The sequence below is a fragment of the Citrus clementina genome, unplaced genomic scaffold, assembly GCF_000493195.1.
Source record: "Citrus clementina cultivar Clemenules unplaced genomic scaffold, Citrus_clementina_v1.0 scaffold_6, whole genome shotgun sequence".
Taxonomy (NCBI): domain Eukaryota; kingdom Viridiplantae; phylum Streptophyta; class Magnoliopsida; order Sapindales; family Rutaceae; genus Citrus; species Citrus x clementina.
In genome coordinates this window covers 8,199,550-8,221,145 of record NW_006262139.1, presented here as the reverse complement: position 1 = coordinate 8,221,145, position 21,596 = coordinate 8,199,550, and the positions used below count along the sequence as shown (strand labels likewise).

At 34.5% G+C, this 21,596-nt stretch overlaps 1 protein-coding gene across 1 annotated transcript; it reads right to left on the bottom strand.

Moving 5' to 3' along the window:
• Positions 1–11,519: 11,519 nt before the first annotated feature.
• LOC18039507 (glutamine--fructose-6-phosphate aminotransferase [isomerizing] 2) lies at positions 11,520–20,809 on the bottom strand. The gene is made up of 11 exons (XM_006428559.2): positions 20,481–20,809; positions 19,407–19,579; positions 17,546–17,657; positions 16,766–16,911; positions 14,942–15,106; positions 13,468–13,828; positions 13,127–13,377; positions 12,930–13,044; positions 12,573–12,828; positions 12,319–12,487; positions 11,520–11,836 (listed from the first exon to the last, which is right to left on the bottom strand). The coding sequence occupies exons 1-11, from the start codon at positions 20,722–20,724 to the stop codon at positions 11,753–11,755; spliced, it is 2,076 nt and encodes a 691-aa protein (XP_006428622.1). The 5' UTR covers positions 20,725–20,809; the 3' UTR covers positions 11,520–11,752.
• Positions 20,810–21,596: the final 787 nt, after the last annotated feature.

The following is a 21,596-nucleotide window of genomic DNA, read 5'->3' as shown; positions in this document are numbered from 1 at the left end:
ACCAAGGTACGAGCAACACGCGCCTGTTGCACGAAGTTTGGTGCGACAGGCAGCCTGTCGCACCAAAAGGCAGATTCACCCACGACTCGCAGCAAGCAACCGTACTGAAACTCTCAAGCAAGTTCAGAATATAACTCATACCACTAAGTGATGCTGATTAGTATTGGATCCAGATAAATTATGATCGGATTTCACTTTTACTGTTCGCCGTCGGCGTTTATCGTTGCATTTTGCCGTCGCCGGTGATGATTCAAGAGTGGAAAGCTGCGGTTGGTTTGACGAAAGGGGAGAAAGAAAGTTGTTTTTGGTTTGTAAACAAGGGTAATTTGGGGAGAAAAGTGTGTGTTTGGCTAATGTTGATAGAAAAAAGTTTAGAGGGTTAATTGTGAAAATAGTAAAAATTTTATGGTTATTTTTGTAAATTTCCCATCAAAGTATGCCTCATTAGTGATTTGAACCATCATTTGTTTTTCCAATCTAGAAGAGTTGGAAACTTGGCATTAATATATGCGACATTAGTGATATGAAATTATTGGCATATTTAGTTTTGGCTATTAAGATGTTATAATTTTGAGTTGTTGTAAAAGAAAAATTATAATTATAAAAGAAATATTGACGATATATAATAAATATGAATTTTAAATTAAAATTATTATAAAAATAATAAAAAAATATTAATATATTTTTTGTCATATAAGTGATGGATTAAATTAAATTAACTTTTTGAGTGAACTAAGTTCAATAATGAATTCTCACCAAACAATTTAGTGTTATAATTTTTAAATTATAATTGCTCAATCTTATTATCAAACATAGCCTACATTATGGATTTTAGTCATGAATTTTCCCATTTGAGTTTTTTCTTTTTTAATGTATGTGCAAAAGCTTTATTAATCAATAAAATAAAATAATTTCAAGAGAGTATCCTATATAGCTAGTGATATCGGTTAAAAGTGAAGAATGCAAATATATGCATAAAAGGATGGAGCAAGAAGCATGAAAAGAAAGCATGGAAAGCATGGAAGCATGGAAGCATGGAGAAGGGAAGTATGAAAAATAAAATAATTAATTAAAGTGGAGCATGGAAGCATGAAAAGTCAAATAAAAAAATAAAGTGGAAGCATGGAATGAAAAGTCAAATAGTTAATTAAAGTGGAAGCGTGGAAGCATGGAGAATACAAGCATGAAAAGTCTAATAGTTAATTAAAGTGGAAGCATAAAAAATCTAATAATTAATTAGAGTGGAAGCATGTAAGTATGGAGCACGGAAGCATAAAAAGTCAAATAGTTAATTAAAGTGGAAGCATGGAATGAAAAATCAAATAGTTAATTAAAGTGGAAGTATGGAAGCATGGAGCATGGAAGCATGAAAAGTCAAATAGTTAATTAAAGTGGAAGCATGGAAGCTTAGAGTATGGAAGCATGAAAAGTCCAATAATTAATTAAAGTGGAAGTATGGAAGCATGAAAAGTTAAATAATTAATTAAAGTAGAAGTATGGAGCATGAAAGCATGAAGTGACAGTAAGAGAAAAAGAAAGGAAAAATGAAAAAATATAGAGGTTTCAGAAACCATCTTTGAAAAGGAAATAAACATAGACCCCAAATCATACTCTAATGAAGTGGTCGAAGTAGATCGGGATAAAGACATATCAACAACTTATATTATCAAAAAAATTGTATTATAAATAGGAAGCCCTTGATGCATGGGAGGCAAGCAAAAAATAAATAAATAAATAGAGGCGAATAACTTAAAAAAATTCCTTATAATCATATTGAATAGAAAAGTGGGCTCTTTTGATTCCTGTGGACATAGGTTAAGTGCTGAATCACGCAAATTCTTTGTGTTTTGCTTTGTATATCTTTTCGTTTATTTAATTTTCTAGTTAACCGAAAACAAGCATCAACAGATTGGTGTCATCTGTAGGGGCGATATAATTAGTTGCAAACAGAATCACTCAACACAAAATCACGAGCCAGCAAAGCCAACACAGTTATCGCAACCATAGGTTACTGCGGGTCCCAAGCCCCCTAACGAGGAAGCACAGCAACATGGGCTCGCAGCCACCACTTGCGCAATAATGGCTTATCTGACACAAAATATGAATTTGGTGCTCCAGTATATAGAGAGCCAAAGGAATAATGGATCTGCCCTACCAGTAGAGGAGCAGCAATAATATCACCGGTATCATGATCAGCATAGTCTTGAAAAGGAAAGATCTTAAGATTACTCACAAGTCAAAAGCCATGCAAGTCACGCCAACTATGAAAAGGCGATCTTCAACAAGCATTGAACTCCAGAGATCTGCGGGGAAGATTGAATGAAAAAAGTTAATCCTGAATCCAATTCAGAGGACATGAGGAAGTTGAGTTTAGTGCTGACTCAGCGGGCTTGGAGGTAGAGTTAAACAAACCCAAGAAAAGAATAGATGATATTGAGAAAACTCATGTTGGACCATGCATGGAGGAAATAAAACCTCATTTCACCAATGACATATTGGATGCACCACTTCCTCCAAAATTTAAGATGTCTTAGATAAAGTTATATAGAGGAGAAGGAGATCCGACAGAACATTTAGGGCTTGTTCGACACCATTTCCAAACACTTGTTTTCATTTTTCGTTTTAAGAATATAAATGTAATACATGTTCAGCACAATAGATTCAGAAAATAAATGATAAAATAAATAATTCGGATTTTCCTTTATAATTATAAAACTGAGAACGTGTTTAACACGTTCTTAGTGAATCAGAAATCAAATTCCTAAATAAATTACAAAATAAAACATTCGCTACACTTCTTGTTCTAACCATAATGCACAACTCTCTCTTTATCCCAGATCTATTCTCGCCGTGGATACTTTTTTTCTTCAACCACAATTCACTGTCACAGCTCTCTCTCTGTCACAGTTCTTCAAGCAAAATTGATTACTGCTGCTGCTGCATCTCAACTTCGTCTCGATTGGTGGTGGTGGTGCTGCTTCAGCTGGTGGTGGATCGACTGCTATTGCTTCAATTGGTGGTGGATCGATTGTTGTTGCTTTGACTGGTGGTGGCTGTTGCGTCTATTTGGGTAAATTTTGAGAATCGACGTTGGATCGCTGGTACTATTCTTTGTTTGGGTCCAATTTTTTTAATTGTGTTTTTCATATTCTTTGTTTGGGTTCATGTTATTCTTTGTTTGGGTTGATAAATTGTCATTTGGTTGGGTTCAATGCATTTGGTTTATGAATGGAAATTGAGTTTCTTTTTTTTTTTAGTTTATATGTAATTGTAAATTTGGAATGTGTTGATGAATTTATTGCGAATTTAAAGAGCTGCTAAAATGTTGATTTGGAAATTGAGAATTTGGTTCCATGTCAAGTTTGGGATTTTTTTTACAGCAACACTATATAAATAGTTGTCTGGTTCTTGGATCCTGTTTCGTTTATTGATCTCTATTAGAGAATGAAACAAATTCTGTAATGGATGAAGGATAAAAAGTATTTTAATTACTTTAGTTTTTCGCGAGGATATAATTGGAGAAACCAAAAAATGGTTTTCTATATCGAAGGCGCAGTAGTGTGCGGTAATAATAGAGAAGTCTGAGTCCTGGAAAATAAATGAATTCATGTTTGACATATCCACAGTTATGCAGTTACTGATCTATTCTGATTGGACACAAGGAGAATTTTCTTTTTAATTTGATAAGTTTGATTTTTGTTTTTTATTTTTGGTTAAAGACTTTAGGTAGTTAATTGGGCATCATAAACTAATGCCTTATTATTCTACAAGGTTTGCTTAAGAAAGTGGAACCATTTCGGAAGATATTTTTAGAAGTGCTTTTTCTGCAACTGAAGAAGTTTAATTGGCTATTTTGACTTATGGACAAGCAATTTTTTTTCTCAACAAATATAGAAGATATAAAGACATTCTAGAACATAAAACGTTTGTATTACTTGTTATAGTTGCCCACAAGCTGTATGTATTATCTTTAAATGCATCTAGTTTGTGTTTCATCTTTTCTCTTTATGGCACTCACTTGTTTTCGACCTTTTTTTCCTTTCAATGTCAAGGAGTTGCCAGCCGACTTCTTAAAACAACTTTAAATACAGTGGCAAAGAAAAGGCAGATGGATTATAACGAGCTTGAGAAGATTGATAAGGGGGATAAGTGGTTTTATCTTGATGATGTTGCTGTGGTTGTCATCTTTATAGATCATTGAATTGTTGGGGAACAAGATCTCTATACCAGAGCTATCAGTTCAAGGGTTCATTGATAGCGTATCAATCATAGGTTTTGTAATATATCTTTTAATTATAGTGTAAAGACAATGACAATGTAAAACTTTTTTTTTTATTAATGCTAATGCTAAATTATTTATGGTATGTTTGTGTATGTATTAGTTAAACAATTGTTTTTTAACTATAAGTATAACTTAATATTTAGTAAAAATTGTTTTCGAAAATAGTATTACCGAACTCATATTCACTATTTTTATCATTTTCAATTATATCTACCGAACACATATTATTATTTTCAATTTTAAAATACAGCATACAGAAAATGATACCAGACGCATACTTAATTCAAAATTCAACAATTGCAAAACATCATTTTCATTCTTATTTTTGTTTTCAAAAAATACTGACTAAAAACCAATACCGAACAGGCCATTAGAAACCTACCGGTCTTCGATGGAGCTTCAAGAAGCATCAAGAGTAGCCATGTGTAAAGCATTCTCACTGACACTCACTAGACCAGTGCGTAGGTGGTAAGAAAGCTAAAACCGGGATCAATTTCTTCATTCGCCCAGCTAAGTCAGATATTTATTAGCCAATTCGTTAGAGCCAAAGACCATCAGCTTCCCCCGACTAATCTTTTGTCAGTTAAACAAGGGAATGACGAGTCGTTAAAGGATTACATTACTCGTTTAAAAAAAGAAGTAGTAAGGGTGGAAAACTATAGTGATGTAGTGGCCTTGACTGTCATTATGGCCGAGTTGCAACCAGTAAGATTTCACTAATTACTCACAAAAAATACACCAAGGACTTTCACAGAGTTATTGTTAAGAGCACAAAAATACTCTAATGCAGATGAGTTGACTAATGTAAAAAAAGGGGGCTGACCCGAATCCACAAAGAGCAAGAGAAAAGAGGAAGAGGAAGGACGAACAAATTGAAAACAGAGAAAGAACAAGTAGACTAGAGAACGAAGGTCCAAGGAATCCCTTTAGCAGGTTCCTTAGGTATACACTAGTTAATGTGCCCAAAGAGTTGCTGTTAATGCAAATGATAAACTCATATTTACTGCAGAAACCTAAAGATATCAAGACATAATCCAATTGAAGGGACATAAACAAATACTACCAATACCACCGAGATCATGGTCATAATATAGAAGATTGCTTCAATCTCAAGAAAGAAATAGAATCATTGATCCAAAGAGGACATCTTAAAGAATTTGTGAGGAAAAATGGTAGAGGGATGCTCGTCGAGGCCCCATCCAATGCTCTATAAAAAAACATCACCGTTTACAACTGTACGAATCGAAAACCAAGACATCGCGGGTGGCACACCCATAAGAATCATACTTTGTGGGCCCGTGAATGAACGAAATTCTAATAGGGCTCGAAAAACTCATGCTAGAAAGGCCAGAAACATACTAGGAGTTTTCCTTGTATATTTAAGAAGCATACTTAAAAAAGAAGCCAAAATAAGACATAACACCATCACATTTATAGATGAAGAGACAAGAGGAATACATCAGCCGCATGATCATGCCCTAGTCATCTTCATAATCCTAGCAAACAAAAAGGTCTACAGAGTTATGATAGACAATGAAAGTTCGGTAGATATTTTGTATGCAACCGCATTTGATAAAATGGATATTGGAAGAGAAAAATTAAAACCAATATGCACACCCTTGATTGGTTTTGGGGGAGAAGGTTTGACCCCATTAGGTAGCATAGAGTTACCGATGACTATGGGGGAACCACCCCGCCAAGTTACTAAGATGGTGAATTCCTTAATAATGGAACATCTATCAGTTTACAATGTCATCTTTGGTAGACCATCTTTAAACATGTTTCGAGTAATAACTTCAACCTACCATTTGATGAAAAAGTTTCCCACAAAAGGAAGAGTTGGAGTTTTAAGAGCTGGTCAAGGGGAATCTAAAAGATGCTACGCTATGGCTTTAAGAGGCAGGATGGAAAAACATAAAAATCTATAGATTATGCTAGACTCAAGGGAAGAAAAAAGTGAGCAAAGGGGTTTGCCGGTAGAAGAATTAAACATTGTCCAGTTGCAGCAAGGAGATCAAAGTAAGTCCACTCGAGTTGGCCAATCACTATTTCCAAAACTACGTACACAAATAAAAAATTTTCTTAAAGCGAACTCTGACGTGTTCGCATGGTCCCATAAAGACATGCTTGGTATAGATCCTGAAGTAATAGCTCATCGATTGAATGTTAATCCTGGTTACAAACCAGTGTGGCGAAAAATGAGGTCTTTTAATCCAGAAAGATATGAAGCAATTGTAGAGGAATTTAATAAACTACTAAAAGCAAGATTTATTAGAGAGGTGCATTACTCTACCTGGCTGGCAATGTAGTGATGGTCAAAAAACTAAATGGAAAGTGGATGATTTGCATAGATTTTACTGACTTGAATAAAGCGTGCCCCAAAGACAGTTTTCATGTACCTATGATTGATTAGCTAGTTAATGTGACCGCATGACATGAATTACTCACATTTATGGATGCATATTCAGGTTATAACCAGATTCAGATGCACCCTATAGATAGAGAGAAAACAACATTCATTAAAAATAAAGGCTTATATTATTACAATGTACTGCCTTTTGGGTTAAAAAATGTTGTATCAATCTATCAAAGGTTAGTCAAAAAAATATTTGCTAGACAAATTGAAAGAAATATGGAAGTTTATGTAGATGATGTGCTTGTTAAGAGTCAGAAAATGGAGGATCACGTCACAGACTTTGATGAAGCTTTCAAAATTCTAGAACACTTTAACATGAAGCTAAATATGAGTAAATGTGCTTTTGGGGTATCTTCTGGGAAATTCTTGGGATACATGGTCAGTTAGCGAGGAATAGAAGTTAATCCAGAGAAGATTCAGGCTCTGTTGGATATAGAATCACCAAAGACAATAAAAGAGGTCCAAAGATTGACAGAGAGAGTTGTTGCTTTAAATTGCTTCATTTCACGAGCACTAGATAAATGCTTACTATTCTTTAAAACTCTCTGTGGGGGAAAAAATCTAGTGTGGACAAATGAATATGAGAAAGCATTCCAAGAATTGAAAAAGTACATGGGCAGTCCTCCAATTCTTTCTAAACCAACGTCATGAGAGAATCTTTATATCTATCTGGTTGTGTCAGACACAACAGTAAGTTTAGTATTAATAAGAGAGGAGGAAATGGTGCAAAAACCTATTTACTATGTGAGCCATGCACTGTTAGATAATGAAACGAGATACCTCACGATAGAAAAGATGACCCTAGCATTGGTAATCTCTACTAGGAAGTTAAGGCCTTACTTTTAGGCCTATACTATAGTGGTGGAGACAGATTTGCCACCTAGACAAGTCATGCAAAAACCAAAAGTGTTAAAAAGATTAGACTTTTAACCAGAGCAAAATGAGGAGCAACTAAATCTCAACTTAGACTTATTAGAAGAGATGAGAGAGCAAGCCCGGCTCAAAACTACAATGTTTAAGCAAAGGCCAACTCGATATTTTAATTCAAAATTAAATCCAAGAAGCTTCCGGATTAGAGACCTCGTCTTTAGAAAACTATTTTAAAGCATCAGAGAGCATAATGTTGGATTGCTCGGCCCAAACTAGGAGGGTCAATATAAAATAACAGAAATTGTTCACCCTAGAACCCACAAGATAAAATACATGAGTGGAGTTATGCTACTGCGTCCTTGGAATGCAAAGCATCTTAGTTACTCCAGTATATCATTCTTAATGAGTTTAGTTTAATAATCTTGTAAGAAGTAACAAAAGCTAAAAGTAAATTCTTGGTGCTAAAAAATTGAACAAATTTCCGGTGCCAGGAAAAAGTTAAATAAATTCCCAGTAGAAAAAGTTAAGCAAATTCTTGATACCATCAAGCAAATTTCAGGAAAACGTTAAGTAAATTCTTGGTCACAAGAAATCATGAAAGAAATTTTTGGTGACAAGAAAAGTTAAAGAAAGGAAAAGTAGGATTAAGATTGCTGGAAACGGATAACTTTTTAAATCCATAACAATAAAAGGCCACCATGCCGCGATCAATCCTCTTCTTAGCATCCTCTACAAAGCTATAGTCAAGGTGGGGATAATGACTTTCCATCATTGCCTTCACCTTAGTAGCACCCTTAAAAAATTCTTCATCAATTATATGGCAAACTTAGCAGAAGTCAACATTTGAAGATTGAGTTGATTGAGGGAGTTAAAACAAATCTTGAATTTCATATTGGGACTGAGTCTTCAAATTGTCATAATCTGCTTTCAAATTATCATAGTTTGCCTTTAGTTGGGCTATGCGAGCTTTCTCTTCAGTCAAACTTTCTTCTAACTTAACAATCTGCCTTTCAGAGGCTCACTTAGATTTAATCAGAGTATTTCTTTCTAACATTAAACTTTTGATTCTTTTTTAGATACTTGGATGGCACAGCTAAACTGCAGTGAAATGAACAAAAATTTTAATAGATGGACATCAGCAACTGATTGTGTTGAAACATTGAGAATAAGGAACCAAAATATACCCGACAAATGTTGGTTAGCATGATGTTCATTGGGTCATATCTTTCAATGTGCTTCACGTCCTTCGAAGAAATGTACTGAGGTCAAAGTTGGTTGAAAGAATTGAGATATGTCTGAGCAAGGTCCTCCCAAGCAAAGCTCGGTAAGTCCTCCACCAAAGGCAAGGTCCCTTGGTTGGAATCTGATGGAAAATGAGCAGAAGCCGGAATGTTGGTAGTGGTAAAAGAGTTAACAGATGGCGGATAAGCAGCCATATTAACAGCAGGTAGAGGCAAGGTTTCCCTTTGAGGATGATTGGAAATAACAGCTTGGGAAGATGACCCTTCAACATGAAAAGTAGGCTTATCCCTCAGCTTTCTATTAATCTTAGCAAGAGGAAGCTTCTCAATCTTCTTCTTTTTGCGAGCACCGTCATTCGCGGAAGACATGACTAAAAAAAAAAAAAGACGGAAACAACAGTAAATACTCACCAAAAATTTGGGTAAGCAAAACTTGAGAAGAGATGGAAAGAAAAATTGATTGTTGAACGAGAGAGAGAAGACCAATTTATATAAGTGATAATTGGCTTAGATGGTGGATAGAAGAGGCAACAACCGATATATATAGGCGAGGAAATGACTATTTTAAGCTTTGAAAATCAAGCTCCAAAGAGCTAGGGGCAACTGATATCAGTTGAAAGTGAGGCATGCAAATCTATGCACAACAAGTGGAGTAAGAAGCATGAAAGGAAAGCATGGAAGCATGAAAGCATGGAGGCATGAAGTAAGGACGCATGAAAAATAAAATAATTAATTAAAGTGGAAGCATGAAACATGGAAGCATGAAAAGTCAAATAGTTAATTAAAGTGGAAGTATGGAACCATGGAGCATGGAAGCATGGAACATAGAAGCATGAAAAGTCTAATAATTAATTAAAGTGGAAGCATGGAAGTATGAAAAGTTTAATAATGTGGAAGCATGGAGCATGGAAGCATGAAGTGACGGTAAGGGAAAAAGAAAAGGAAAAAAGAAAAATATAGAGGCTTAAGAAACCAACTTTGAGAAGGAGATAAATATAGACTCCGAATCATACTCTAATTAAGTGGTCGAAGTAGATTGAGATAAAGAGATTTCAACAACTTAGAATATCAAAAAATTGTATTATAAATAGGAAGCCCTTGATGCATGGGAGGCAATCAAAAAAACATTCAGAGGCAAATAGCTAAAAAAAAACTTCCTTATAATCATTATTGAATAGAAAAGTTGACTCTTTTGATTCCCCGTGGCCGTAGGTCAAGTATTGAACCACGTAAATTCTCTGTGTTTTACTTTTTATATGGTCCCGTTTATTCAATTTTCTATTGACCGAAAACAAGCGTCAACAGTTAAGAGAATCAATAGTTGAGTAAACGAATTCTCGTGCAAGTTCTTGTTGTCAAGGACTATCTCACCAATTGAAAACATCACAAGACAAACCATATATAAGCCTTCTTTTTAGCTATCTCTAAAGCCAATGGTATTCTCTCCTAATGGAAAATAACCCCACAAAGGTTTGGCATTGTGATTAGCTTCTACTAGAATAGATTGATAGAAGGATTATTTAATGAAATTTTAAAGAATTGGTTGATTAATTGGATTTATGAAGAAAAATGAGAGGAAAAAGAAGAGCAAAAAATAGTTCCAATTGATCCTACTCCAAATCTACGATGTGATAAAATTTTGTCTTTTACTTCTCGAGTTTTTATTTTATTAAAGGACACTTATTTTATTAAAAAACTTATTCCAAAAACTTGACTAAGTGCCTGTTTGGTATGACTTATTTAAGAGCCATAAGTGCTTATTTAATCGTATAAGTACTTTTTAAAAATTTTTATGGTGTTTGGTTATTTTTTTAGTAGAGTTTTTTAGCTTAAATAAGCTAATTTACCTCTACTAGCAAAAGCCCAAAATTTGAGCTTTTGGGAGTAGAGGTTATAGAGCTTTTCTAAAAATATCTAATATAAAAAATATTACACAGTTTAATGGTTCAAAAGTGCTTTTTTTATTGACAACCAAACACCCAATGACTTTTTGTCTAAAAGCTCTATTGGTATAAGCTCTAGTGTTATAAGCTCTATTTAATAAGCTGTACCAAACGGAGCCTAAGTGATTTTTACTTAAGAGTGGGACTATTGGCACTCCTCTAAATATCTCTTAACACCTCTTTTCTTTGTTAACTCCATTAAAATATTTTATATAATTATAAAATTCTTTTAACACCTCCATCAATGACAATAATATTCTTAATCAAAATTTATTAGTATAAACTCTATTATCTAATTTTTATTATTAAACTTTATTTCAACAATAAGATTTCTTCCACTTAAAAAAGAAAAATTCCTTCTTTCCATATCAACCACTAGTGGTAAATTTTTTACTTGACAATTAGAGAAAAAACAACTTTTTTAAATTCTAAAATATTAGATTTTTTTTAAGAGAAAAAAATTATTTGACCTTTGAGTAAGAGTTAATTAGAAATTGTCCTATTTTATAATTTTAATAAAAGTTAAATTATAAAATAATTAAAGGGATTTTAATAGGTATTTGGAGGGGTGTCAATAGTCCCACTCTTTACTTAAACAACTTGATTTAGCTAGCTGCCCTCATTTAAATCTGGAAGAAATAGGGATTGTAAAAATTAATTTAAGTTTTGCCCACCCTCTTTATCTTTTGAAAAAAAATTTAAAAAAAAAACAACGGACTTACTTGGCCACTTGGGTAAGGATAACATAGACCAAGTCAACTAAATTCTTCAACTCCTTTCTTCTCATTCTAAGATTTGGTTTCAGAAATTGATAGCGGTTGCATACATAATTTAACATTGACACTACCACTCCACCTCCACACATATTGCCTATTTCTAAGTTGTACAACCTCAACAATACAAGTTAACAAATATTCCTGATGGTCTCGATGCCGAAATTGGGAGAGATTTTTGCTGCCATACATACAAGATGGATGCCGCAGCATGAGGTAAAGCTAGTTTACTGGGTTGTCACACTCTTGGCCAGATTCCGAGGCTGATCAACATTGTAACCCCTTAGGACAGTGAGATGATACGCCAGCAACTGCACCCAGAAAGTGTTGTCGTGATTTATCAGAAATCCCAATCAATTATTTTCTTAAAAAAAAAAATAAAGCAACCAAACCAGGATTCATATGAGAAGGATAGTAATGTCAGACCCAGAATGCTCAATTATTTCTTTTATTCCGAAGAAGAGAAGAGGCATAGTTTGTTGAAATTAACCAGCTAGGAATTTGAAACTAGGAAACCCTACTTGATGAAATGAGAAAATGATTGGACAGGCACATCAATGCAAGTTCCTAATTTTCAGGAAACCAAAAGGGCTTCCAAATTAGGCTAGTTGCGGTGTCAAACACGCACATATGCAAGCCAGCATGAATGCATGCAAAATTCCCCGTCTGTTCATCTATCTACATGATCTTTTTTATTTTGCATCAATAGAGAATTTGTCAACTAACGAACTTTGAATAATTGAATCTAATGATGCACAAAATATAGATATCCCGAGCTTGGTTGAAACACTACCTGCAACGGAACTATATTAATTACAGGTTGAAGACAGTCCTCTACTTGAGGAACTTCAATTACGCGACAAGATCCACCAGGAAAAATAGATGCTGCATCTCCTTTCGAACACATAACTATCAACCGACCTTTGCGAGCATGAAGTTGCTGAATAACTGACTGCTGCTTGCTGTCAACAAATGAGAGATGTTAATACTAAACAAAGAAAAAATTCAAGATGATGAAACTGCTGCCAATCACATTAAAAATCCAACCTGAAGCAAGCATCACGGGTAGCAATTACAAGAATTGGAAGATTTTCATCAACCAATGCTAAAGGACCATGTTTCATTTCACCAGCAAGTATCCCTTCGCTATGCATAAGTGCCACTTCCTTCACCTTTAAAGCACCTTCCAAAGCCGTTGCATAATTGTATCCTCTTCCGAAGACAAGAAGGGACTGCTCAGCAATCAATTGTTTTGCAAGAACTTTCATTTCCTGGTCAAGTTTCAGCACCTCTCTAACTTTGTCTACAAAGAAAAAAGACAATGGAGATAAGTACTTCGCGGGTACAAAGTAGCTACAGAAATACTTTGAATGTGAAAATCAAGAAAAGAAAACCAATGCTTACTTGGTAAGTCACATAGACCATCAATTATGGCCTCCCTTCTTGCTTGAGTAGATATTGTATCACCTCCAATTGCAAGAGCCAACATGGCCATCACTACTATTTGGCTAGTATATGCCTGCGTTAGTAAAGATGTTAGTATTGTCAAGCATTTAAAGGAACTTGAAATTAGATTAATTCTATATGTGCGAGATCTTTACCTTTGTACTAGCTACGCCAATCTCTGCGCCAGCATTAATATGAACGCCACAATGTGTTTTCCTAGCTATTGCACTACCAACAGTATTGGTTATACCAACACATAATGCACCATTTTCTGAAGCATATTCCAAAGCCTGTAATGTGTCAGCAGTTTCACCAGATTGACTGACAAAAACTGCTGTATCTTCTCTATATATAGGAGCTTGCCGATCCACCAAATCACTAGCAATCTCCATTGTAACAGGGAGATCTGTGTTACATATATAATAAACAAGAATGATAATCAGTAGAAAAAACTTTGAAGTCAGGACGATTTTATTAATAATCAAAAAGCACTTACCAGATAGTTCTTCCAAGATGGGTCTTGCAGCTAGAGCAGCATTATAACTTGTACCACAACCAATAAAAACAATCCGTCGGCTTCTTCTGATGGTTTTTAAGTGATCCTTCAAACCACCTAACAAAACAGACTTAGCTTTGCAAGAACCTCCACGTATGAGTCTCCCCCTCATTGTTGTTGTTAGAGATTCTGGCTGTTCATGAATTTCTTTCTGCATATAGTGCTCATAATTTCCTTTATTTATTTGTTCAACCTCCATCTCAAGAATGGATAATGCACGTTGGACTGATGCAGGTCTGGCATAGGTACCACCATTTCTTCCCTTGGCATTATCAAACTTAAGAATTGACACAGCTCCATCCTGAAGTAATTAATCCAATTAAAATAGGCAAAGAAAGAAGTAAGTAATGTGTTGTTAAAAAAAGCATCACAAAGGTAGGTTAAACATAGAATATTCAGTTTCCATTTTGTCTAAGCTTTACTCAGGAAGTCAGGAGGTTTAGTTCAAAGCAGTCAATAGAAAACCAGATACTCATTTAACAAAAGTTTCTGCCTCGAATAACTGCTAAAAACATATCAGTTCCTCAATGTTCAACATGCTTATTGGAAGGAGAAGCTACAAATGCCATTTTATATAGGATACAGGTAACATTCAGAAAACCCATTAAATTGGCTCTCCTGGAAAATCAACACCAGTTCACAATCAATCTGGCCAAAACATTGGCTTTCATGGATATCATTGGAAGGTGCTATTCACATACTAGTATTGGACCAATCATATCTTGCAAGTTTGCATGCTTATATTCACAAGTGATGAAATAACTCTTAAGCAATGTTGAATGTTTGCAGTCTCTTGTAGATGATATCATTGTTCTTTTTCCCATCCAATTTATTTGTTTTGTTTTACCAGGCAACCCACCCCCCCACCCACGCACAAATACAAATCAAACTAACCCCATCTAAGATAGTGTGGAGGGATTCAATTCCTAGACCTCTTGCTTGAAATCACAATGTCAAACCAACAGGGCTATCTCCTAGGTTTTTAACACAAATAGTCCTTTTTGCCATAAATTTAAATTACCATCATGATACCATCTTTATCCACTAAAATCACAAAATCTATTGCATATTCTTTGTTTTGCTTTCCATTTTCGCCAGAGGGTCTGATAAGGCTATTTTGTGGCCTTTTTCAGCTTCGGGGCAATTTTAGTGTTTCCTTAATTTAGGGCTATTTTACAGTCGTTGATTTATGTAATTAGTTAAGACACTAATTCAATGCATAGATAAGGTAGGTTAGTTGTTGCCGGCTCCTCTGTACGTCAAGTCCACATTTATTAATTACTTTCTCTTTCAATACAAGATTTCAATCCCTTAAAAAAAGGGAAATAATAGCATATTTAGTATAAAATTGTACAAAAGTAAACTCAAATACATTTAAATCACAAATAAACTCCATAAAGGCAACAATGAGTACCTTAAGATGAACAACTTCACCATCTTCAATCATCAAAACCTTTTTTGTATGTTCAACAATAGCATTTGCATCACTTGATAGAAACAGTTCTTTGGGATGCCCATTCTTCGAGAGGAATTTATCATCATGAAGAGCTGGTCCATTGTTCAGATCTTCATTTAATTCCTGACGTAATAACTGGACTTGTTAACATGGACAAATATTGAAGAGAAAAATGTAAGATTTACGATATCATGAACTATTGAACTGCAAATGACCAAATAGTCAGGTAAAGTTTTCTAGAAAGCTTCCAACTTAACTAAGCTTCAATCCCAAGTTAAGTGACCTAAAGAAGCTTCCAATGCAACAAATTCATAATCACTTGCCTCCTTACATCTAGATAAATGGGGGGAAATGGGAGATATCAAACTGCATAACTACATATTAAGGACAATCAACAGCATCAAGATCCAGTATATCGGTCTTGCACCAAAGAGTATACATTTATTATGATACTTAAAAATATACATAAAATAAAATACACAACTAGATAAAAACCACCAGCTTCACAGGATAGCTAAATCAAAGCGATCTATTACATAGCCTTTCCCTAGCAGCACTCTAGAGAGCAAGGATCAAATCAGGAAATCTTTTTTTGCCAGCCTTCTAACATAGACACACAAAAAGGCAATGAGAACTCAAGCAATCTGGTTCAATTACATTATCTCTCATACCTAATGCAAAAGATAATATTTGGATCTCAACAAATTAATATTTCAAAAAGACTGTTAAGGGATTTACAGCCATCAAGAGTTTGGCATCCTTCAGATGTGCATCAAGGATGCATCTCAGGTCATCAAGGTAAAAATTTTCTACTAATGGACGATGTCATCAGTATTTGAATCCAAACCAGCCACCGGCCCACGATTAAGTTTGGGTGAGCTGGGTCATAAAGCCCTCCATTATGTCTTCTTTTACCATCAAAGTTTACTAAACTACACAATACACATAAATTTATTCACATCCCCACCACTAAATCTCAAACAGAAAAGCTGTACATCTTAAGACTAAGGAAACAGGAAAAACCCAAAAGGATTTAAAACTCTTTCTGATGAAACAAGTTTGTTAAGCTTGCGCAAAAAAAAAGTTTGTTAAGCTAAAATAGAAGATGCGGGCTTCATGAATAAGTGATTAGACTTAATATAGTTTTGATTATGGCTGTTTTGTCCCCCTTAAAAATTATATTCAAGAGGTTTGGCACATCAATTCTTTTCCGATATTTTTTTATACAACACAATTAAAACATTCAATTTGAATTTCAGAATTCGAAATTTTAAGCAACCTATGTTAATTTACAAGCAATCAAAAGTTCTATTTTTCACTCTTTAAATGATTGGCTTACTTTACAAAATTCTCCGAGTTCAAGCTCTCAAGTGAAGCAATGTAGTATAGACTGTTTAATGCACCATAATTAGCTTCCTCCAATTAATCATTTTCATATCAGAAACAGCTTTTATGTCTATTTTTCATTGCATAGCCCATAAATAATTTCTGATGAGCAATACTTGACTAAAATTCACCAATGAACTAGTTATTGACTATATACCGGCAACCCCCAGAAAGTTGATGGAAAACAAAGAGTAAATAAGTAACCCGTAAAGATTAAGCAAGCCCACGATAAACAATGCTATAAGTTAGAGACTTGATTATTGTTTCCAGATCACATCGCCTAATTTAAGAAATCTAACAATCAATGTTAGTTCATAAACCAATTTTATCATGAAGAGCCAATGCTATTGAAAGCTTGATTTCAATTTATGATGCATATTATCACATATAACTTACTTTAACACCAAGAAGCAATGGGCTACCACGCTTGCATGCGATCAGCTCATTTGGATAATGCTGACTTTTGAAAATGAGAGCATATGCTCCTTCAAGATGTCTCATAACTTCAACCACGACTTGACTAAATGTGACAGGTTGGTCACCTGCATCTCAAACAATGAATTGTCCAAATTAGTGTTGTATTAGCCTAGTGAGATTTGAGATTAATACAGAAAGAGGGCATAGAATTTCTGGAAGACACAAAGCCAATTACAGAAAATGCACTATGTGTTGGCAATGATGAGGAAACCAGAATGTTTGGATATACTTCTGTTACACAAAAGTACGTATGTTCCATAACAACATTACTTATTGTAGCTCTGATTAAAAAGAGATGTCAACCAGGCTTCTCTATCTTATTCTTCCAACTATTTTTTTTCCGTGTTAGTATGATTTATTTCATTTATTTTGTATTTTCTGTGTAACTATTACCTAATTCAGTAGTTAATTGCTACTATCATTTCAACACTTGATTTACCTAAAAATCATAATCAAACTCTAATTGTCACTTTCACTGGCAAAAATATATAAAGATCTTTCATCAACTGAAAATGCAAAAGGGGGACGACAGAGGGTAGGAAAGTTGCATAATGTTTTTTTTTTTCAAAAAAAAGCAAATTTAAGTGCATTATTAGAAGGAAAGATTAAGATGCATGATGTGAATTGTAAGATGAAAAGACTAAAATCAGATTCTTCAAATAAATTTTAAAGCAATGCATTCTTCAGTTGGAAAACTACCTTCTTCTTCATTTGCTTTGTCAAAAACAAACTTAGCAAGCTTTGGAATTACTTCTGTGTCTGTCTCAGATTCAAAGGTAAAACCATGCCGGATTAGGGTTTCCTTCAACACCTAAAGACGAAATAAACAAGAAAAAAGATCCCAACATAAGGTGAAAGATAACAGAAACCACATTTAACTATAGAAATGAAAATTAAGTGTGAATTTAAATGGAATCCAAAAGACAAAGCATAGTAACAAAAATCATTGCCATGCTATTGAGAATAGCACAGAAGACCAAGTGAATCTTGAAGTTGAACATGTTAACTGTAACATCATACAAAGCACAGAGAAACAAAGAAAAGAAACTACTGGCATATCAGATATAGAAATTAAATTAGAGCATAAGGCTCCATTTGGTACAATTTCTTCTAGATACAGCAAAAGGCTCCATTTGGTACAATTTCTTCTAGATACAGCAAAAAGCTCCATATCGTACCATTTGTTCAAGTAGCACTTACATAACTGAAGCTTTAATAGTATGGCTTTGCAAATAGAGCTCTTAGCAGCATGTTAATGGTTGTCTAACAGTCAATCTTACAAGCACTTCTAAATTAACAGACTAACTGGTTGTGCAGCCGTAATAGTGCTGTCGTGGCAGTAATAAATACCGAAAATAAAAAGAAAATGTTTTTTTTCTTTTTCAATCTAAAACTATATGACAAAAAAACTGATTATATATCAGAAAAACTTGTTCAAATAGTTCATATAACCATTTAGAATGATGTCATTAAAAAAGGGTTAAAAGTATATTAACGTGGGTTTCAATCAATGAACAAAATACAGTTTCGTTGCGTGATGGTGGAATTTGTAAAGCAATAGAAAGTAGTTTAAAGAATCTCATATAATTTACAAGCTCAAAAGGAGATCCTGAGAGAAGCTTGATGTTTGTTCTTTTTTCAATAAGCGTAACTGTCTCAAGAATTAAAAAAAAATTACCCCAGTAAAAAGTAACAACTAAAAGGATTTTGAAAAGAGCTTTTAACAAACTATTTAGCCATTTCAAAGCCACACAAAGGAAGCTAAGGTTCAGGCAGCCATCACTAGAGTATTTCAATGATACAGAATGCTAAAATTCTCCACAAAGTCCATCAATAGAGCATCGCATATATTCAGGAATTTCCTGACATCCAAAACCTATTTTGGAAGGATAAATTTCAACTATTTAATGCTGGAAAAAAAAAACAAAGCATTTCCGATAATCAATGATAAATCTCACAAACAAAAGAACACAAATTAATAATTACTGTTAGAGAAAGAAAGAAAAGTTTATACCTCCCATCTTCCCCAAACTTCTTTTATTTAATTCTAAACATGTCCCTACACTCTGCAACTGGAAAAATATACTTTTGCCTATCATCAGCTTTGCATTTATTAATCAGCAAAGTCTGACTGCTAATAATGCTCCTAAGACTTCTTGGCATCTAGGCTTATATGACTTCTTGGCATCTAGGCTTATATGCTTAACTAGGTCTGCTCTGTGGTCGGTTGTCCTAAAAGACGGTGATAATTTTGTTTCTAAATACAAAATATAACCAAAATCAAGTGGTCAGCATTAAAAGTAAAAAAATCTTTCTTAAAAGAGATATCAAATTGCCTCAGTTTCCAACACAAGCCAATACACACCGTGCAAACTACCTAATCAAAGTCCTTGATATGTATAATTCCAAAGCCTATCGGAGTATAATTTCTACCGTAAAACAGTAACTCTAGTTTGAAAAATATGTATCAGTTTCAAAAGGAGTGTCTATCACATTAAGTGATATAAAACAAACATTTGGACAACAAAAAAAAAATAACAGTGTTGCTACTTAAGCAAACCTCATAATTGGTAATAACTCCATTATGAACAACCAAGAACTCATTCCCAGCACCGGATGTCTGAGGATGACTATTCCTTGGAGCTGGCTCTCCATGAGTTGCCCACCGCGTATGTGCTATTCCAGCATGAATAGAAAATGACTCCTCCAAATTCAATTCTGTTTCAGCGACCTCTGAAAAGCACAAAAAGAACCATTAGGTCTGCCCACAATGTTAATGAAAAGCAAAACCACAAACCACAGCAACAGGACACCCTTTTTTCAAAGGAGTAGTGCCACACGTACATAGTAAGTACCGACTCTTTTATCCCAAATAAAATTGCCAAAACAATGTGGAATTTTGAAAAATACTTATTACCTTTAACAACCTCGTTTTATTTTCTTAAGGTGACTTTAATATAAGTATAGTAGCAAGTGTAGTTGTAGCTTGATTTTGAATGAAGATAATACATTTAGCCAATGCTCACCCACCATATGAGCTAAAATACAGAAACGGATATAGAATAGGAAACAAGAATCAAACAAGTGAAGTTATTGCATTCTATATTCCAAGCAACCAAACGGGGGGTGAGTTTGGCCCACTCACATGGCAACATTGACCCCATAATTAGATAGAATCAGCTTAATATTCATCTCCTAGTTCCAATTTTAATTATGATAAATAAATAGATAAAGACCATTTATAAATACACAGCATTTGATAGTAACAATTCGGTCAACCCGACTACTTTGACCCGAACCCAGACAACAAAACTTTATAGCTACAACGTGACGGAACTAGAAAGACAATCACAGACCGCCACTGGATCAACCCGATTATACTGATCCGAATCAGAAAAGACACTGACATTCCCAAAACATTTGATCAAACTTAAAAAAAAAAACTTAAAATCAGCAGACTTTACGTAGACGAATCCGACAAGGAACTTAAGATAACTAAACAGTACTTTCTTGCAAGCTAATTCCAGGTCAATGCCACTAGATTAACCCGCCCGACCCGACCGGTACCACAAGAAAGCACCAAAAAACCAAAATTAAGTTAAATAAATTGAAAGGAGATGAAGAATTTGCAGACCTTCGTAGACGGATTTGACGAGAGACTCGATGTTGCCTTCTTGGCGAAACACGAGCGGAGGACAGCCATTCACCGATGATGATGGTGATGGTAATGGTGACGGTGATGATGAATCGTCGATGCAGATGCCAGCGGAATCGTAACCGCGGTACTCAAGGCGACGGAGTCCGTTAAATAGAACTTGAAGAATGTAACGCCGTTCTCTGTTAACTCCGTAATTCAAGTAAGCAAATATGCCACACATTTCTTTCTTCCAATTATTGTTCAGTGATGATCAGTTTCGTTCGTTTTCTTTTTTCGATTTTGATTTGAAAATGTTCAAGTTTAATGGGGAGACTGGTTTGTGCACTTGTGCTCCCCAAAACCCGTCAACAAAATTATAATATGAAGTTACCAAAAAGCCCTCAAGATTTACAAGACCATCTTTATTCTGCCGGGTATTAAAGTTATATTTCCCATTCTAAATGGGCCGAGTTGTGTAAAAAGATTCAAATCGAACATATTTATGCAATTAGAACTTTTGAAGATATTTATGTATTAGAGCACCCATTTTAAAGTTTTTATTTTTTTATCCTTTAAATCTAAGTGATGGAAACGGGACACCATGGGTGGGTTGAGATATTTGACTTTTGACTTTTGACTTTTGACTTTTTTTCCTATGTTCCGTTCTGGTACAGGGAAGCTTCCATTATTGCGTCGAGTTGCTGACGTGGAATCTCGTGATTCGATGGATGTGTTGTTAGTCGTCATTTAAAAGAACACTTGGCCTTCGGTGCTGATTTGAAGAATATTAGAATAATGAGCTCATTTTTTTAAAAAAATTTGATCAAATAACGCAATTAAATTTAAAGAAATTGTTATTTAATTTTTTTAAATCTATCTGCAATTAAATCTGGTTTATCAAATAACAATATAAAAATAATTAACGGTTAATTTAATAATATTGTAGATTTTTATTTTTCCTTCTTACTCCTATGTTTTGGTATGGGGAAGCCTCCGCCACGCAGGGGCTGCAGCAGTCTTTACATATTACGTCAAGTTGCTAATGTGGAATCTCCTTATTGAATGGATGTATTGTTAGTCTTCACGAAGATTTGATTCTTCAAACCATCTACA